Source organism: Meleagris gallopavo, chromosome Z (genome assembly GCF_000146605.3).
Source record: "Meleagris gallopavo isolate NT-WF06-2002-E0010 breed Aviagen turkey brand Nicholas breeding stock chromosome Z, Turkey_5.1, whole genome shotgun sequence".
Taxonomy (NCBI): Eukaryota; Metazoa; Chordata; class Aves; order Galliformes; family Phasianidae; genus Meleagris; species Meleagris gallopavo.
The window spans coordinates 57,099,135-57,118,543 of NC_015041.2; the positions used below are offsets into that span (position 1 = coordinate 57,099,135).

Genomic DNA, 19,409 nt, shown 5'->3' on the forward strand with positions numbered 1-19,409 from the left:
AGGAAAAGGAAAAGGAAAAGGAAAAGGAAAAGGAAAAGGAAAGGTCAGCAATACAGGTTTGATTCCCCTTGCTCAGCGTGGTAAAAACAAAAAGCAGAAACTGTATATCACATTACATGAGTATGTTTGTTCCAAATTTTTGTCTGTGCCTTAGGAGCTCTTGGAGACATTAATTAGTTCCTTCTGCCATTCTGAAAGGGCTGCAGATCTGGCATCACAATATATTTACTCAGAATTTAAGTGAGGGTCCTACACAATGAATGACACAACTTTTAAAAATAATTAGTGCTTTTTCTAAACAGTATTTAGGATCATTTCAAGATAACAGAACTGCTTCATGAATGCATATTCTCTCTGAGTAGGCTGAAATATTAATTTTAATGATTCTGTTTTCTGCACACAGACAAGTTTACATATTAAATGGCATCCACGATCAGACAAGTTTTTAAAAACACGTGCTTAAAAAATACCTAATCTTCCCCAACTGTGGTTTTGACACAACTGCAAGATGTTGTAGAAAGCTAATTAATTCCACAGTCCAGCAGATGAAACATCTTCAAGACCTAGCCAAGAACTGGATGGAGGAAAGTGAGGAAATACAAAGCTTTGAAATATTTGTTTGGACACTATCTCTCTCCCTTGGTTCATGCACTAACCTTGACCTGTGTTATTAAACGCTAGAGAGTAAAACACTGAAATGAACCAAAGGGATCCAGAGGGAGGAATGGAGGGTAGGGAATAAATAACTTGAATAGAATTTGCAAGCACATTTATGACAGATGGCTGAACATTTCTGAACATAGGCTACATACTGTTTTGTGACTGTGCAACACCTTGTATACCCTTGGCACTGAAACGCTATGAATCAGTACCATCATTCAGGCAAATAAATAACTTGTAAATAAATTACTATTACTGGTATCAGAGAACCAGAACTGAGTTAATCACATCCTGCAGAGATAGTCATATGCTGCAACACTAAAGAGAAAGCTAAACAATGCTCCACAATTCACCCATCTAATGCCTTTGCATCTTTTTATCCACTAATGAGGAAATGGCACTTCGGCAGAAAAAGTCTGGAAAATGCTATCAAGAAAACATACTGAGTGACTCACTTATCTTTGCAAATACCAACTTATTTTGTCAACTGTTTTCCTTGCTCTTTTTTTAAATGAATAAGACCTGCCCATTTCTGTGGATGAAGGTGAAAGATGTCTCAGGTACACTGATGGCCTGTGAATGATGCAAATACCTTAAAATGCAATAAAGTTTTTGGCACGTCTGTTGATCCCACAGAATTCTTGTGCTTCCACTGTTATGTCATTTTGGAAATCTAATAAGCATTTCTTCAGCAGACACGAGTGGTTAAGGGTTCTCTGGTTTGCAGTTTGTGTTCTTAATGTAAAATGAGGCTCTAAGCTACTGCTCTCCAAGGACTATCTATCTTCACTGGCAACATTTCATACTGTTTGGCCGGACAGTAATTCTTCTCTTGCCTTCCTTAAAGCAGTCCTGATCTTGGTTTTTTATTAGGCAGGAACTAGCCAGTCATTTCTGTTTTGCTTAGGTCTTGTGTCCTTCCTTTGTCCCTTGTCTCTCAAGAAAGAACACAAACATCTGATTACATGCTTTGTTACTGCAGCATTCATTACTTTTTGTGCCAAAGTCCTTGCATTTTAAAATATTTGCTTTACTGGAATAGTGGGTTAAGAGAGAGAGAGAGAATTAAAATCTGCCATCCTTGCAAGAGAAAAAACAAAAGGCAGTAATGATTAGAGAGCTCAAGTAACAGCTTCCTCTTTGAAAATTCACTGTTTTGGACTTTTGTCCATTACCTTAATTCCCACAGTAGTTTTAAAAAAATACTAATTGTGTAATTTTCTGTAAAAGTAGGTGCTAAAATAATCAGGACAATATCGTATTTTTGCATATTACTGTAGGCCTTTGGTATGGGAACAGATAACGTCTTCATTTCAAGGAGAGAAAGAATATTTTTGTTAAATTGACACAGTGATGGAGAATGCTTACGCTCTTCACAGTTACTCTGTGTTTATACCAGGGAATCATCACAATTCAATCAGGGTCAGCACTGAAACTGAAACATCAGTTTAGTAAGTTGTAGAGATTTACTTAATGTAGACAAAAGTCTGATGACTCTGTCATTTAATTAACATGGAAGGTTGACTCACAGCACTCACTTATTGATAGCTATAGCACAGACGTAGCATGTACAGTACAATGCCAAAATCTCTTCTTGACTATTCAGCTTTTCAAACACGATCAGTTTTCACACTTGCATTTCCTACTGGCTTCATTCACTAACACATTTGATCTCTGTCAAAACTAAATCCATTATAAGGACAAAAAGGGAATAGTGTTTAACACAGGAGAGTGCTGCAGTCAGCTGTGCAATGAACCCTGCTTTGATCATGTGTTCTCGATTATTAACATGGAGCAATAAAGCAGTCAATAACTGCCACAGTGTACCGTCTGCCCAAGGCTTAAAGATGTTTCATATGCTTCCATAATGCTCTCTTGCTAGTTTCCTCATTTTCTTCTGTCCCTGTTTCCATTCTTCCCTCCATTGTTTCTTTCAGTAATTTTCCTCATAGTCTGCTGGATGCATGCAAGATCTTCCAATGTTCCTCTTACCTAGCAGCTTAAAAGACACTGCTATGTAAGAAATTCTACTAGTTACTCCATTTTGTGATCAGATTCATAGAATTGGACTGTAGAGTGACAAAAAGGAAGGACTGGTGCATCTTTCCAGATATGCTTCAGAACAAATATATAAATATCTTTATGCATCACAAGCATTTCAACACATTCAATCAAAGTAACCTAACAGTCCCACAGTATTTTGTAGAGAGAATCAAAGTACATAAACTCCATTTGTTCAGTGAAGTCAGACAGCATTTTTCCACTTACACAATACAAATGGAGAGAACAAGTGCAACACAAGAATACCTGAGAGTGCTTGGAGACCCAGTGACGTAAGACATTCAGGACGCGATTAGTTGCTGCTCTGCGTATTATGAACTCTTTGTCACACACACGTTCAGAATTGTTAAAACCTATGAGGAAAAAACACACACGTAAGAATTAAAATTAACAGAGCTATTACATTTCTTCAAATACTGTATTTATAACTGCTAAATAGAAGGCTTATTTGAGCATTTGTGAGCAATGAAAAGAAGAAAACTTGTATTTCAAATGTGATGATTTAGACCACTGTAATTATGCAAAACCAGTACAATATGATCTTGTCCATCATATATAATGCAGATATCTACTTGGTCTACTGTTCAGCTTCAGAAAGATGGAGAGTATTGGTTTGTGTCATGAACATCAAGACAGGTCTCCCGTCAGTATGAAAGAAACAATATAAAACATGACTAACCTAAAAGCAAACAGAGCCTGTAATCAAGCAGGCTATATAAAGCAAGCGTGAATTAGAAATAGGAAAGTGGTACATCATAGAAGTGGTACACTGTAAGGAATCAGAGCAGGATAACAATTTAAATATAGAGAAGAAAAAGTTCAGCACAAAAAATGTTCCTCCCTTCATGAAAACAGCATTCTTCAGGCTCTACCAGTCAACAGCACATACAAACAGCTTATTTTTTTTTTTTTTTATCACTGTAGTGACAAGAAGGTGGGAAGGTATACGGAAAATACATTTACATACTGAAAGCAATGATGTGCCAAATACGACATTTCCCCACACATCTTATAATGTCAACTTTTTTATAGTCATCAATATTTACTCTTCCAGAAATGTTTTTAAAAATCACAGAATCATAGAATTTCTCAGGTTGGAAAAGACCTTAAAGATCATTAAGTCCAACCACGACATAACCATACTTCCCTAACTCTAACAACCCTCCTCTAAATCATGTCCATGGGCACCACATCCAAACAGTTCTTGAATACATCCAGGGACAGTAAGTTTGTTATTACATTCACAGCATTGTTTCTTGCCTGTTTTGTTGTAGCTGTATATTACTAATAAAATAATTATATTAAACACTTCTATAAAAAAAAAACAACAAAACAAATGATAACTCTGACAAAACTCTTCAGAAGTTAATTTAATTTTTCTCTAGATTTCTTTTGGATTTGATCTTACACTACATTGTTTTCCATTTCACACAACGCAGAGTCCAGGAACAACTGGAAACTCCCTTACATATGGATCAGCGCTTTGCAATTTTTTTGGCATGATAGCTGTTCCGAAGCCTGTATATTATTAGAAAGACCAAGGGGTGATTAAGCATCTATTTATTCTGTGAAAAGAACATTGGAGGTATTTTCAGAGTCTAGTATTAGCATTATACTATTTTTATCACAGATATTAAACATATTCAGTCCAAAAAAACAAATTGCTGTTCTGCATTTTCAGACAGAAGGAAAAAAACAAGTGCAACTGCAATTATGTATTCTTTACAACAGGCTGAACCCCAGATTCTCTATTCTATTTCATAGAAGTTTTTTTGAAGTATGGCATATTACATTGTAGTTGATATCTAAGACTCAGTAGTGAAGGTATTAACATATCTTCAGGAGTTTCATTGCCCATAAAAAGCGAAGTAAACAAAATCTCTGAGGCTTTACTTAGTAAAAGGTAACCTAGGCAACATTTTGTGTGTTAATTTTCTACGCTTTTTGCAGTTAACCTCTTGCAGAAGCAATTAGGCATACACATTATAAACTGCTCAATTAGCCACTTAATTGCAGCAGTGAAAGTCACAATGAAAATCATGTATTAAAGCAGTAGAGTCTCTATGAAAGTAACATAGAGGAAAATAAGTTTTGATAAGTTGAAAGGAAAAAAGGAGAGAAAACTACAGAAATAGTTTCAAGCTATCTGCAAAAAAAAAAAAAAAAAGAATAAAAAGAGGAAGAAAGGAAAAATGTAAAGCCCTACGGATCACTCAGCAAACTTCTATGGTTCTCAGAATTTCATCAATTTTTAATCAGTAATTAGCTTTAATGGATTCTAAGCAACATATTTAGTAAGATCCACATAGTCAGTAGCTAATGTTGATGACTTGATTGGATACACAGAGATGCCCAATTGTGTATAAAGAGAAGTTGGGTGACCAGAAATGTACAGGTGTAGAGGTATATTTAACTTCATGTGTGTTAACTCTGTACATCTACAGGTACAAGACTCCGGATAAATAGCTATGTAACATATTTGTTCAAAACAAAACAGAATATCTACCGATTTCATAATCACTTTGTTTTTAAATACCAAAGACATCAAAATGCCAGGATGTGCTTCTTTCTCTTTCCACAAAACATTTATGCTTGATTGTTCTTTCTGAAAAAAGGAACCCTAAAACACTTCAGGAATGCTTTTTGTCAATCTGCCAACTGATTTTGAAAAAGACTTTGTTTGTAGGATTTTCTTCTGGACTCTCAAAAATTATGTGGAAATGTGATGCATTACAAAATTCCCAAAAAGAGCACCAGAGATCAGCATCTTCTATCTAAGACCAGAAAGGCACACAATAAAAATTGTTACACCGCTACCCTGGTCTGTTCCTTGCCTACAGTAGTTTCTTTCCAGCTTTGACTTTTCAATACTCAACATGCTTTGGTGTAAAATGCTGAAGTTGCCTAGGGAATGGACAGGTTTCTGCTGTCTGTACTAACAAGCTTTCACTGCACCTTTACTTCACGTACTTGCTTTTTATCTCTTTCTCTATTTCTATTTTGTAATTAATTATATCCTTGAAAGCTTTCAGAAAAAATGTGTATAGCATAGTATGCAGGAAAAGCCCTCCTCTGGTTCCACTCTCCACCCTCCATCCCCAAACAGAAAATTATAAGAACTAAATGGTATGCTGGAAATAACTCAAAAGTCAAGGCCAGTATTGTCACTATTCTTTGTATACAAGAAGACACAGCCTCCTTCTACACAGATGTTTGGCTTTACCTCAGTGTTCTCCTTCTCAACTTGTTTTGAGTAACAATAGACCTTAGCTAGGCTCCACAGTCTGTAGTTTTGACAACAACACAGCAGAGTCAGGCCTCGTATGCTGGAGAACAATATACAGAATTCCAGGACCTCCCTGATGCAGCTGAGGTTGGAGCAGGCAAAGTTGGTGGGGCTTGCAGTGTTCAGAAAATGAAGCCTCTGCTTCTTTTCTGTGATAATACTTCAAATGTTTCTGCAAAGATATGGAATGAACAGCAAGCAGTTCTGGGCAAAGGGACTGATTATTCCCACTTCAAGAAGGGGTAACCAGACATTCTGGTCAACACTGAGGACATACTCTACAACAGAGATGCAAATGAAGAACTGTTCTTCATGATGATGGAGATGTGCCAGTCATCACCGACCAGTGTGGTCAGATGTCCAAAAGCAAAGCAGATTATCTTCACTAGGTCTACCACCAGAAGTGAGAACCTTTTGAATGGTGTTTAGCACACCACTCGTTCTTAGCTTTTCAATTCCAAACTAACTGATAACTGAAAGGGAGCTAGAGACTGCCAGCAGATGGTAAAGATGGTTACCATTCACATCATTAACATGCCATCAAGCACAGATTAATTAGATTATACTTAAAATTCTAAGTTTTTTTAGTAACTTCTAGATAAACTTCAGTGACTATATACATGAATTTGCCATTACAATCATAGACAAAAGCTACTATTATTTTTATCTACCCACCTATACTTCAGAAGAGGTAAGTGTGAAGCTATACTTAGATAGGTATCAGCAGACCTGTTCAAAACTAATAAGGCAACTCCCTCACAGACAGCAGAGCAACAGCTAAAAACACCCACCATTCAAAATGCTGGACTGTATTATTCCTGATGCTAAGAGAACTCTGACGCATTATCAGACTAAATAAAAGTTGGTGAATACTGACTGTACAAGCAAAAGAAATTTCATTAGTTCTTACAGTCATTGAATAGATATTTTCATTAACGAGAATGTGAGAATATGTAAGAAATACAGTATCAAGAATATACAAATTGCACAGAATTATGGTGTTAATTTTAGGAATATTATAAAACTCAGAAAAAAATAGCAGATGTAGGAGCTGTAAGCAAATAAGATCACTAAGCACTGCTACCTTCTGGTGTTTTAACTTTGAAAGGAAAGGTCTAAACAAAACACAAAGAAAAAACAACAAAAACTTATTACCACAGCAAAATTAATATAAAAGCAGAGACATGCAAAGAGAAGTTCTTGGCCAGCATTCTTTTTTTCCAACTTTCAAAGCCATGTGGTCTCTGGGTAAGGAAGTGCCAAAGATAGCTACAAACTGACATGTCTGCTAAAGGTAACCCAACTTCTATGTATCCTTCAATCCTGACTGCTTTTGAACATGTGGTCTAGCAAGAACTGCATGTCACCTACTGCAAAAAGTAGGTGAGAGCCAGAAACTTGCGGGGCTACACAGTATTTACTTTTTCTTGTCTACATGTAAGCATGAAATAATATCTTTTGAGGGACAGCACAAAGCATGCAGTACAACATTTGAGATTATCACTTCACTTCAGCAGACAAAAAGGTGCACTTACAACAAAGAAGCGATTCCACTACCAAAGAGCTTGCAATCTTAGCACATTAACAATCCAGAGCAGCTGCTCGATATGGACAAATGGGAGAGAACAGTGGGACTGAGGGAAAGTGCTGATAAGCCTGACAGGCAGACTTAGCTGAACAGCAAGTCGACAATGTACTTAGTATAAACAGAATTGTGTCCAGGTGAAGTAACAAAAAAAATATGGCATGCGGAGGAACAACATGGCACACAATTTCATCCACTTTATGGAAGTCAATGGCAAAAATAGATCACTAATTTTACTGAGCCCCTTTGCTCATTAATCACAGTTTTTTCACTCTGCTACTGCAGAGTATAAGAGGCTGGAAGAGATACACAGCCTCTGTCACACACTGCCCAGGATTCTTACTGAAACGCAAACCTTTATTGGTCTGCAGATGTATCAGCTAAAAGAAACAGCACTGAACTACAGACTAGCCTTGGGAATCAAGAGAGACTTCAGCTCAAATGCTAACTGCAATAAATGGAAAGATTTCATTATACATCTCAGGTCTATCTCAGAGATCATTAATTCTACCAAGCAGTTTCCCGTTACGCTTTAACACTGCCAGATCTATGCTGGTATTCCTCATATACTCATCCTACCTCGTTTGGGTCTAGAAACAGTTTTTAACTCTGATTATACAGTCCCTTGCATAATACCATTCCTGACTTAGACACTCTTAGACACTCCTCCACGGAGGCCGTAAATCTATGTAAAATTAACAAAATAGCCATACTTCACGTCTTAGTTTCAGCTGAGATGGAATTGTCTTCAGTGTCTGGTATGATGCTATGTTTTGGTTCTAGGAGAAAAACAATGCTGATAACACACTGATGTTTCAAGTTGCTGCTAAACAGTGTTGTACAGAGCCAAGACCATTCACAGTGAAGGGTCCAAGGAGCTGAGAGGGAACAGAATTAGGACAGCTGACTTAAACTGGTTGAAGGAATATTCCATATCATATGACATCATGCAGAAGGAGAGCACTGAACGGGTGGGAGTTCATCTCATTCTCTTCTGCTGCTCAGGGGTGAGCGGGGCATTGGTCAGGGGGTGGCGAGTATCACTTGTTTGTGCATCACTTGTTATGTACATTCATACATATATATTTATACATAGTCATAACTATTATCCTTTACTTTTTCTCTGGCTTAGTAAATAGTTTTATCTCAACCCACAAGTTCCACTGCTTTATTCGTGATTCTCTCCCGCACTGCACTGGGAAGGAGGGGGAGTGAGCAAATGACTGCGTGGTGCTCAACCACCTGCTGGGTTAAACCACAATACTCCATCAGTTGAAATTTTATCTAGCTTACTATGCAGACACAAATGCTTACGGAAACAATCTTTAAAATGGAGATTTTAAGGCAGCCTTTCCCATAGTGCATAATGGCATAATGCAGTTTGGAAGCTAAGCATCATTTCAATTAAATCAGGGGCAAAGCATGCATGATTTCCTCTAAGTTCATCTTCACTGTGGTTACAGAAGAGGATATAAGGGAAGGGTCTCATTTAGCAGAATGTCAGTATTTTCTAAGATTTAGTTAGGGTTCTAGATTCAAATACGTTTCTCAGGTAGGACTACATGCAGACTCCAAGGTGAAACAATCAGAAATATTTCACAGCATGTATCCATTTCGGTCCTGAAGGATGCAATCCTTCCACATCAGAAATAGTAGCAATATTTCTGATCATTAATAATCTTCACTGTAATCTACTTTCAAGCAATTTATTTTTCCTGCAGTGTCTGCTGAGATGAATGTAGGCTGCTTTCACATCTATTTTCTTCAAATAATGGTGATATAGAACTCTTACCACATGCTATCAAACACAATGCTGATTTGCCATCATTGTTAAGTTATTAGTATTAGTTGGTACTACTTCTTCTAACATAATTTAATCACCCTGCTTGTGCACTTCTCTTTAGACTGTTATGCAAGATCCAGTTTCACCTCCAGATGTTTTTATTACAGGTACTATTATCAAAACTGTTTTTTCTGAAGCTACCACCAAAGAAAACAAAGATGTTGAATAAACATGAATCTCAATATCTGAAGACACAAACACATTCAATTATGACAGTATATTTTACATAATATGCTTCCTTCATGAGAAAGTCTACAGCACTTTACATTGGTAGATGTCATTAGCTACCCCACTCATAAAGCAAAAGCACAGAAGGACACCATATATCACTGTTTCCACCACCTTTCGAACTCCTACAGTCTGGATCAGATTTAAAGGTCTTGCTGCATGACATTGTGAGATAGAGAATGGACCTTTCCCCTCAAAAGTTACAGGAAAGTCCCAATAGCACAGTCATGTTCTGCATTTTCTTGTTCTACAAAGCAAACTTGTCTCGATCAGAAATTCACATAATTCCCCATTTAAAAGCCACTCTCAACCAACCAAAGTATTTATACTACACATTTTGCACTGTGTGTGCTAAAGGAATTGATCAATGCACACTCACTTTTATACTTTGCTTAATATGTCAAAAAAACCTCTGAGTCCAGTTGCAATAATCCTAACAACTTCATTTTATTCTTCAGTGTTAATAAAGTAGGACATGATTCCTGACCGCAGTAACTAACTTGTTTTGATGACAGATCACCTATTTGGAATGACTTATAATTTGAATTCCCCAAATTAGAGGAAATTTGTCTGTACTTAAGAAGAGTAACTACAGCTAGGTTCTAGTGACTCTCCTAACAAAAAATCCTTCATTTCTAAAAAGCGTTTTATCAATCAGTTTTAATAAAATACCCTGGAATCATATACTGAAGCATTAGCATCTAATATGGTTGAAAAATGCACTCCAACAACTGAGGAGGTAACAAGCTGCACTGCCCATAAAACGGACAACCAATAATTAAAAAAAAAAAAAGTGTAAAATACATTTCCCTCTCTTTTGTGTTTTTTTCTTCTGGTAAATGCACTCATGGGCTGTAAACCAGTCCAGCTCAAATCCTGAAAGCTTAGGGTCGGCAAGCATCAGCAGTACTTTGACCTGAATAAAGAATAAATGCAACACCCAGGCTTCAACCAGAGTGATTTTCATACACAGATTAAAATTGAAATAGTGTCTGCAACATACGTAGCACACACCCACACCTAATTTTAAAAGGCTTTCACTGACATAACTAAAAAGTTTGGCTGACAGTTTTAAAGATATGCATGTTTATTGGTCATAGATTCTCAAGCAAATAATGAGTTTCACATATTCTCATGGAAAAGCATAAGAAAACAAGCAGTCTAATTGATAAGAAATCTAAACTTGCAAGGATTCTGCTCTTCTTTTATTTTCTCTCATTAGAATATTAGATCACCATACATCAGCTAGCTGGAGAATGCCAGAACTGGAAATAAGGCCATTTATATTAACTGAGAGGAAAAGAAGCAAAAAGAAGATGAACTCCCACTCACTGCAAAAAGAACAGCAAATTTGACCAATAATACAGTCCTCCTTCTTCAGGAATTACCAAATGTGCATATTCAGATATATAAAGGAATGGGTCATATGAGAAGTTGAAGGCTTGAAGATAGGAATTATCAAGTCTAACCATGCTCTTCAGGCCACCTTAGTTTGAGAGAGGCATATATAATCATTTACTATGCCATGGCTTGGCTTGTTTCATGAAGAGTTCACAGCTCATATCGTATCAAAAGCAGTGATCATTACAAAAAGAAGAAATCGAGTACCCAAAGCATTTCAGGCTTTTAATTTCACTTTTACTGGTCCTTGGGAGTTCTGAAATCATTTTGTTCTAAGAAATATGCTGCTGAAAATCCCTGCTGTATCCTCCCACGTCAAGAGTAATTCCAAGTATGTACTTGATTCTTCTGCCTAAAGCCTCCACAGCAAATACAATCCAACTATCAAATCAAGTCAAGGGATTATAGTCTTAGTAAAGTAAATCCCATTGGATTCACACGCATCAGCTGATGTACAATAGTGTAACACAGAGAGAGCTATAATTACTGTTTTTCATTTCTGCAAAATATTTAAGAGAAAGGTTAGTAAACTATTTTTAAATAAGTCTTGCTTTAGAAAGGATTTTTCTAATAATAGAAACTTAAAGAACACATAACTGAGACAAAGCAGTTAAAATATTATGTTGTGAACTTGAACCAAAATCCCAAAGTCTAAAAATCTGTCTAACCAGTGAAATAATTTTAGTGTAATCAGTGGGAAATAAGATAGATGTCTAAATAATATGCTTAACATCAACAGACTATTCCAAGTCCTAATCATAACATTAAGGTTGCTAATTACAACGATCTAGATGAGATGTTAAAACATAGGTACAATGAAGAATGAAAATACTCCTATAAAGTCTACTATTCAAATTTGAAAATTCTCCCTTTTGCATTTCTTTGAAAAAAAGCTACTGCTACAGGTAGGCTGGCACAAACTTTTGGGAATTATTATTTCTTTTTCAATTAAGACATGCTCTTGGGAGAGCATGTCAGAAGGTCACACTTGTTAGAGGATCTTTAGAATTTGCTTAACACCAACAGTATAACTGCAATTATACAACTTGTTCTAGAAAATCTAAAACACACCTTAGGAAGTAAAAACAATCAAGAATCTGTTTGTTAATGTTTTTGTAAGTAAAATTCAGCAGCAATGAAGTTGCATTTTTATTTTTGGAACACTGTGATAAACATATGGCTTTAGAGAAAACAGCGTCGTTTACTCTTCTGTTAGATAAAAATGAACGTGTGTGCATTAGCATTTACATATGTTATACCCACACAGGGAATGAGTATCTATCTGTACCTTTAGTCTACAACACATACTAGAATACGTTTTCAAAAATAGAAAGAACTGGTAATTCCATTAGGATAGAACCCTATTCTTTTTTTCTTTCAGCAACAACAAAGGGAGACAACAAGGAGTTGTAATTCACCAAAACTCGATACTAAATTTTGGGTTACATGCCTATATTTTCAAAACCATATCTGCTTTCATGGAAGTTTTATAAATATTTGCTTGTATGTGTAACATCCTAGTTCAATTTTCTAGTGAAATCCTGGGCCACACATCAAAATCTCATGTCCGTATTAATAAACATAACTCTACGAAAGAAAAGATCTTCCATTTCAAAAGCTGTTGTAGCCAACTATATTTACACACTGCAGAATATCATGACAAATTTGCAATGAAACAGCAATTCTTTTTCCTATGACTGATTTATATAAAATAACTGTAGGAAACAATTGACAAAGAAGAATTTACCAGCCTACCTTAACAATTATATTTGTAATTGGTTTAGTACATCTTAAACAGTTTTTTATTGTGGTAATGTATGAATTATCTTCCATGAATAAGGACAAGAATGGTGACATTGCAGCTGATGTATCTTTTAATTTGTATGACAGCCAAGTAAGTCTGCCCTGATTCCTGCTATGCCTCTTAGTCCTCAAGGAACACACAGGCAGTTTTTACCTGCTGAATTGTTTCTGCATTTCAGCTCTAGCTTTTCATTTGTTTAATTACAGACTCTGTATTCTTTCAGCCTGCTTTATCAGCAATACTAAAAGCCTAGCACACCTTTTTGTTGAATGCTCACAGTCTTTTCAAGAACTATTCAAAGTAAGGTTTCAGACTTTTAAAATACTCAGTGTGCAGAGCCACAAAAGACATGATAAAGTTCTATGAAAACATACAGCTAGAAAAAGAAAACTGCCTAAAAGCTTTTTGGATTTTTTTCCACTAGTTGGCCTGTACTTTTTACATAATCCAAAGGAAGTGTTTTACAGAACTGTTCTGATTTTTTTTAAGACAATAACAGTAAAGGTTAAATAGGAAGGAGCCAATACTTCCAAAGAGTTAAATTTATCATTTTTCAGACTATATGTGAATGGATAGTCGACTGTCATGCCAAACAAAAACTGACAGTATGTGTATCAGTCAACAAAAATCTCTGAACAAAATGTCCATCTTTCAGCTCCCAGACCATTTGTGACTGTTGTTGCTGAAACAAGTCAAGCAACTCAGGGGAAAAAAGCAAACAAACAAAAAAACCATACAAAGCAAACAACAAAAACCACAAAAAAATCCTCCCAAAATTTATCTCACCAGTCTCATATGAAAGATCATAAAACATCACTGGGTGCCTGAAATGTAAGGAGGATAACTGGTAATCTAAACAACCTGCACTCCATGAACTGAGATTTTGTAGTCCAATTCTCCACTTGCAAAATCAACATCCTTGGGTTTTTTTTTTTTCCGTTCTTGTAAGTGTTCAAAGTTCTATTCCAACTTCCTTCCTTTTTAGCTTAGGAAAGAAGTGTGAGAAAGTGCATGTTCAACATATCCCATCCAATTATCCCATTCAGATCCCACAATAGGATCCAGTTTCGGGGTTCAGGAATAGGCACTATGCTATCCTCCTTTCTCAGATAAGATGTTTTTATCCCAGTGCCAGTTTGCTTGCATATATCTATGAAACAGAACTTTCTCGGCAGCTGCTCCAAGATTAGTACAATAGGTCAGGAAGCACATGGTCAATGGTGTTATAACTCAGGAATTCACCACTGCATTTACTTTTTTTCCTGAGTAGTCAGCTTCTTTAATAAGCTTGAATAAGAAAATAATTTAGGAGAGGAGAACCCATAAAGAATTGGTTTCCAAATTTCTGGTAAAGTGAGGAAAATCATTGTTTTCCTCTGACTTTTAACTGGCAAAAGCAAGGAGTCACCTGAGGCAAAACTAAACTTCATCTTGAAGCCATTGTCTCAATTCAAAGTTATTGTTATCAAAACTGCAAGGGAAGATTCAACTTCATTTGAATGCTTAGCCAGTTACCTAGAATTGCTAAGCAACAATTTTGTTAAATTCAAAGGGCTCTTAGTTCAGGAGCAAAAACAGAAATCTATTCAAATTCACTACAGGGTAGGTGAATATCATTAAGGGTTATTGAATTAGAAGGTAGCTTCCAAACAAATTGGTTTTAATCTCTATTTTCATTTCCCTACTGATTTCTCAGTAAAATATCCTCTGACAGGAGAAAACATACACAAATTTATCACAAAAACAGCTTGGTGAACATGTGTTAAAGATGCAGCCTATAACAGAAGACAGTTTGCCTCTCTATGGTAACATCATCCTGTGCTGCCCCACAGGAGCATGCCCAGCAGGTCTTGTTGCAACACCAACACTGGCTATGTCCAACATTGCAAAGGACATCTGGTCAATTCCTGACAACTCTCCAGCCACAAGAAAGAAAGCTGGCTGGTCTATTAATGGTTAATTGTCACACAACCCTTCCTGATGAAGAACAGTGTCAGACATAGAGCAAGCCAATGAGGATTTCCTACCAAACTCCACCTGCAGCTCTTCAACCAAAATGTGGAACACAAGGAAGCTGCGTAGTATTCAGGTCTCAGAGCTTCTGAAACTTTCCTAGGCCTGCACAGGAAACTGATCTGGAAATCTCTTTATAACATGTTCCCAAGAGGGAACAAGCATACTCACTTTTCCATTTCCTTGCTAAAACTAAAACTAATACAAAAACAAAACAACCCCTTCCCTGTCCTGCAGAAAAGATCAAGGGAGGATACCAACTCCCACGTGAACCCTTTTCTTTTGAGGAGCTAAACACTGCAGATCATTAACGCAAAGTATGGACTGGAAAGGTACACAACTCAAACAGGATTGCAAACCATACCTGAAACTGTGATGTCACTGATTTGCTGATATCCTGTAACCATGACAGGAGGCTAGACGCCTGCAAATTAAATGTTGCAGCTCCACGTAGAAACCTACTACCTAAAGCATTACAGTTAGTCTGCTTCCAACTGCTTAGAAACAATCTCCACAATATCTGTCATGCAGTTGTTCCCATCTACACTTCAGTAACCTCACTGAGTTAAGTGACAGAACTCCAAAATAAAAGATTCTTTGTATTTCAAATACAGATTGGGATATCACCATCATGATTATTTTTTTCAGGTCAGAATTCCTAAGAAATTTCCACAAAGCTTTTCCAGTAAATAGAATGAAATGGTATATATATATCCCATAAAATTTCTCAGTGCAAAAGTACTTTAACTAGTACTAACATCAACATTTATGCCAACATATTGAAAATCAACTAGAAAAAGACAGGAATTCTCTGGAATACATACTCCACAAGCCACATTACACAGTTGAAGTGCCAGGTACCCTGAACAGGCAAGTGTATGAAAGCAAGTCCTTCTTCTTGTCACAGTCATACATATAACTACAGACACACGAACACACAAACACGCACAGGCTTTCTCTTGTATCATTTGGTACAAAACATAATTCCATTATTCCACTTAGTGCTTATGCCAAAACAAGAAAACAGAATATTGTGATACTAGGGACTAGAAAATAGTCTGAAAGCCTCCAGAACAACACCACTGGTCAGTAACTAAAATATTCTATGCAGCACTTATTAAAAAATTTTGCTGAACTTTCTCACGACACTTTTAGCTTTTCTAAATAAGCAATCAGTCATAATCAATCTCTGCTTGATTTATTAGAAGGGAAATGCCCATACATGACCACATGAAACAGTGCAGTTTCGGTCTCTATGGAACATGAATTACTACTTTTAGGTGATTGTTATTTGTCCCATAAAGTGATAGTAATCAAAGCAGAACTAATGTGAGTCAAACTCAAGAGTCCAAAGGACTCATCTGACACAAGTTCAGTATATACACAACTTTCAAGAGATGTATCATTCTGGTAATCAGGACTGCAATTTATGAAAGTCTATTTCTGTTGGTTACTGCTGCTACATTTAAGATACATTATTGCAGACAGATATCTATAGCAACTCTGGGCAGACAAAGACTTTCTATATGCATTTCAATAGCTAATTTTCACATCAGAATTTTCATAGAATCATAGAATGGTTTGGGTTGGAAGGGACCTTTAAGATCACCTAGTTCCAACCCCCTTCCATTGGCAGGGACACCTCCCTCTAGACCAGGTTGCTCACTGCCCCATCCAGCCCAGCCCTGAATGATTCCAGGGAAAGGGCATCCACAGCCTCACTGGGCAACCTGTTCCAGTGTCTCACCACCCTCACAGTAAAGAATTTCTTCCTAATATCTAATCTAAATCAGCCCTCTTCCAGTTTAAAACCACTTCCTCTTGTCCTCTCACTACACGCCCTTACAAAAAGTCCCTCCTCAGCTCTCCTGTGGACCCCCTTCAGGTACTGGAAGGCAACTATAAGATCCCTCCACAGCCTTCTCTTTTGCAGGCTGAAGAGCTCCAGTTCTCTCAGCCTGTCCTTGTAGGGGAAGGTGCTCCAGCTCCCTGATCATCTTTGTGGATTCGCTCCAACAGCTCCCAGTCCTCCTTGTTTTGGGTTCCCAGTACTGGATGCAGTACTCCAGGTGGGGTCTCATGAGAGTAGAGGGGCAGAATCAGTTCCCTTGACCTGCTGGTCATGCTTCTCTTGATGCAATCCAGGATACTATTGGCCTTCTGGGCTGAAAGCACACACTGCCTGCTCATGCTGAATCTTTAATCAACTGACACCCCCGAATTCTTTTCCCCAATGCTGCTCTCAAGCCATCCTCTGCCCAATCTGCATCTATGCTTAGGATTGCCCCTCTCCAGGTGCAGGACCTTGCACCTGGCCTTGTTGAACTCCATGAGGTTGGCATGGACCCATCTCTCAAGCCCATCCAGGTCCCTCTGAATAGCATTTCTTCCCTGTAGCCTGTCAATGTACTATTCAGCTTAGTGCTGTTTGCACACCTGCTGAATGTGCACTCTATCCCATTGACCATGTTGCCCATAAAAATGTTAAATAACATCAGCCACAGTAACAATTCCTGAGGAATGCCACTCATCACAGGTCATCTAGCTCAACTCCCCTGCAATGAACAGGGACACCACAGCTACCAGGTTGCCCAGGGCTTGATCCAGCCTCGCCCTGAAAGTCTCCAGGGTCAGGGCATCCAGCACATCTCAGGGCCTCATCACCCTCATTGTAAAAGACTTTTTCCTTATATCTAACCTAAATCTGCACACTTAAAGCCTAATCCACTTCCCCTCGTCCTGTCACATCAAACCCTGCTAAGGAGTCTGTCCCTTTCTTTCCTGTAGCTCCCTTCCAGATACTGAAAGTTAGCTATAAAGTCACTTCTCCAAGGTGAACAGCCCCAGCTCTTTCAGCCTGTCCTTGTAGGAGAAGTGTTCCATCCCTTGATGGCCTATGTAATTTTTGTGATTTGAAGGATAACTGTTTGAATGATATTTAGAAATATTCTTTGACAAGGCAGAAGTAGCAAAACACAGGGGTTTTAGGAAAGTATTCTCTATCCTGAATTACACTCAGATAAACAATTCAAGTAAAATTGATTTACCACCAGAGATATGTCCAGGCAACTAACTGAAAGGGACAGTACATAAGCAATTCATTTTTTAGAAGATGCTTTCAAACTTCCAGCTGTTATTTTAATTAGTCTTTTAAGTCATTACAATTATACAGAGTAAAATCAACTTATCTCTTTTCTAGCATGGGACTTATTTTCCTGCATGCAAATCATGTTTGTCAGAGACACTCCCCCAATGATTTTTTTTTCCTACTTTTCTCACTTTCTCTCCTCTTCCTATCATATGTATTTTAAAAAATAAATGCTTAAACAGAAGAAGCCAGGCCCTTCTGCCAACCACAAGCTTCCATCCCACTCCTATCCTCTCTTGTAACATGTCACCTTGTTCTCGTGAAAAATGGTATATCCTTTACAGTGCAGATCAGCATGCTGTAGGAGGAGAAAAGCAGCTTTGCAGCATGCAGCATGCTGGAAAAACCAAAGTATCCAACCTGAAATGGGATGACTGAATTGCTGAAATAAGCTGCTGTATTCACAACGAAATAATATATGAATGTTTACTTGGGATGAATTATTTGCTTCTTGTCAAATGTTTGTTTTCTGTGTCAGGAGATTTTGGTTTTTTAATTTAATTTGACAAAGAAATACACTTCTCCAAATATATAGAGTATACAAGATTTAGATTTCGAATCTAGGTCAATGCAATCTCCCTGAAGCCCATGTTCACTGGAACTGTTACAAAATAAAATGATCAACTTAACATTAACTGTTTTTCTTAAAATATGTTAGGTATTCTTGGTAAAGTAGAAATTTGTTTGCTACGCTATTGGTCACTCTTTGTTTTATTGATGATTTACCAAGTGCAAATCACATCTGACCAGTCTGCTGGCCTATGATGAAGAGACAACATGGACAAGGAAGGACAAATTGATGTCATCTACCTGGCCTTCTGCAAGTTCTCTGACATGATCCCACACAACACCCTTGTCTCCAAACTGGAGAGATGTATTTATGGGCTATTTGGTGCATAAAGTTGGTGGGACAGCTGCATTAAGAGATCTTTAGTCAACAGCTCAGCATTGATGTGATCAGTAACAAGCAGTGCTTCCAGGGGACTGTACTGGGACCAGTACAGTTTAATATCCATATCAATGACACAGACTGTACAATCAAGCTAGTTTGCAGTTGACACCAAACTGAGTGGTGCAGTTGATGCTTCAGAAGGAAGGGATGCTGCCCAGAGGGATCTGAACAGACTTATGAGGTAGGCCTGCACGTGTGTTGGGGCAATTCAAAATATCAGTACACACTGTCATATGAATGGATTGGGAGCAGTCCTGCAAAAAAATACCTGGAGGAAGAAAAGCTCATCACGAGCCAGCAATGTGCAATTGCAGCCCAGAAAGCCAACCCAAGGGCTGCATCAAGCAAATAAAGACCAGCAGAGGAGGGGAGGTGATCATCCCTCTCCAGTCCACTCTTACGAGACTTCATTTGAAGTGCTGCATCCA

General features: G+C 37.5%; 1 protein-coding gene across 2 annotated transcripts in view; it reads right to left on the reverse strand.

The window, feature by feature from the left end:
- The window catches only part of RASGRF2 (Ras protein specific guanine nucleotide releasing factor 2), a 122,942-nt gene that overhangs the window by 30,210 nt on the left and 73,323 nt on the right, over positions 1 to 19,409 (reverse strand). For both annotated transcript variants that reach the window (XM_010726098.3, XM_010726097.3), the window contains exon 18: positions 2,968 to 3,074. In XM_010726098.3, coding sequence (XP_010724400.1) covers positions 2,968 to 3,074 — 107 coding nt within the window. The remainder of the gene's footprint in view (positions 1 to 2,967; positions 3,075 to 19,409) is intronic.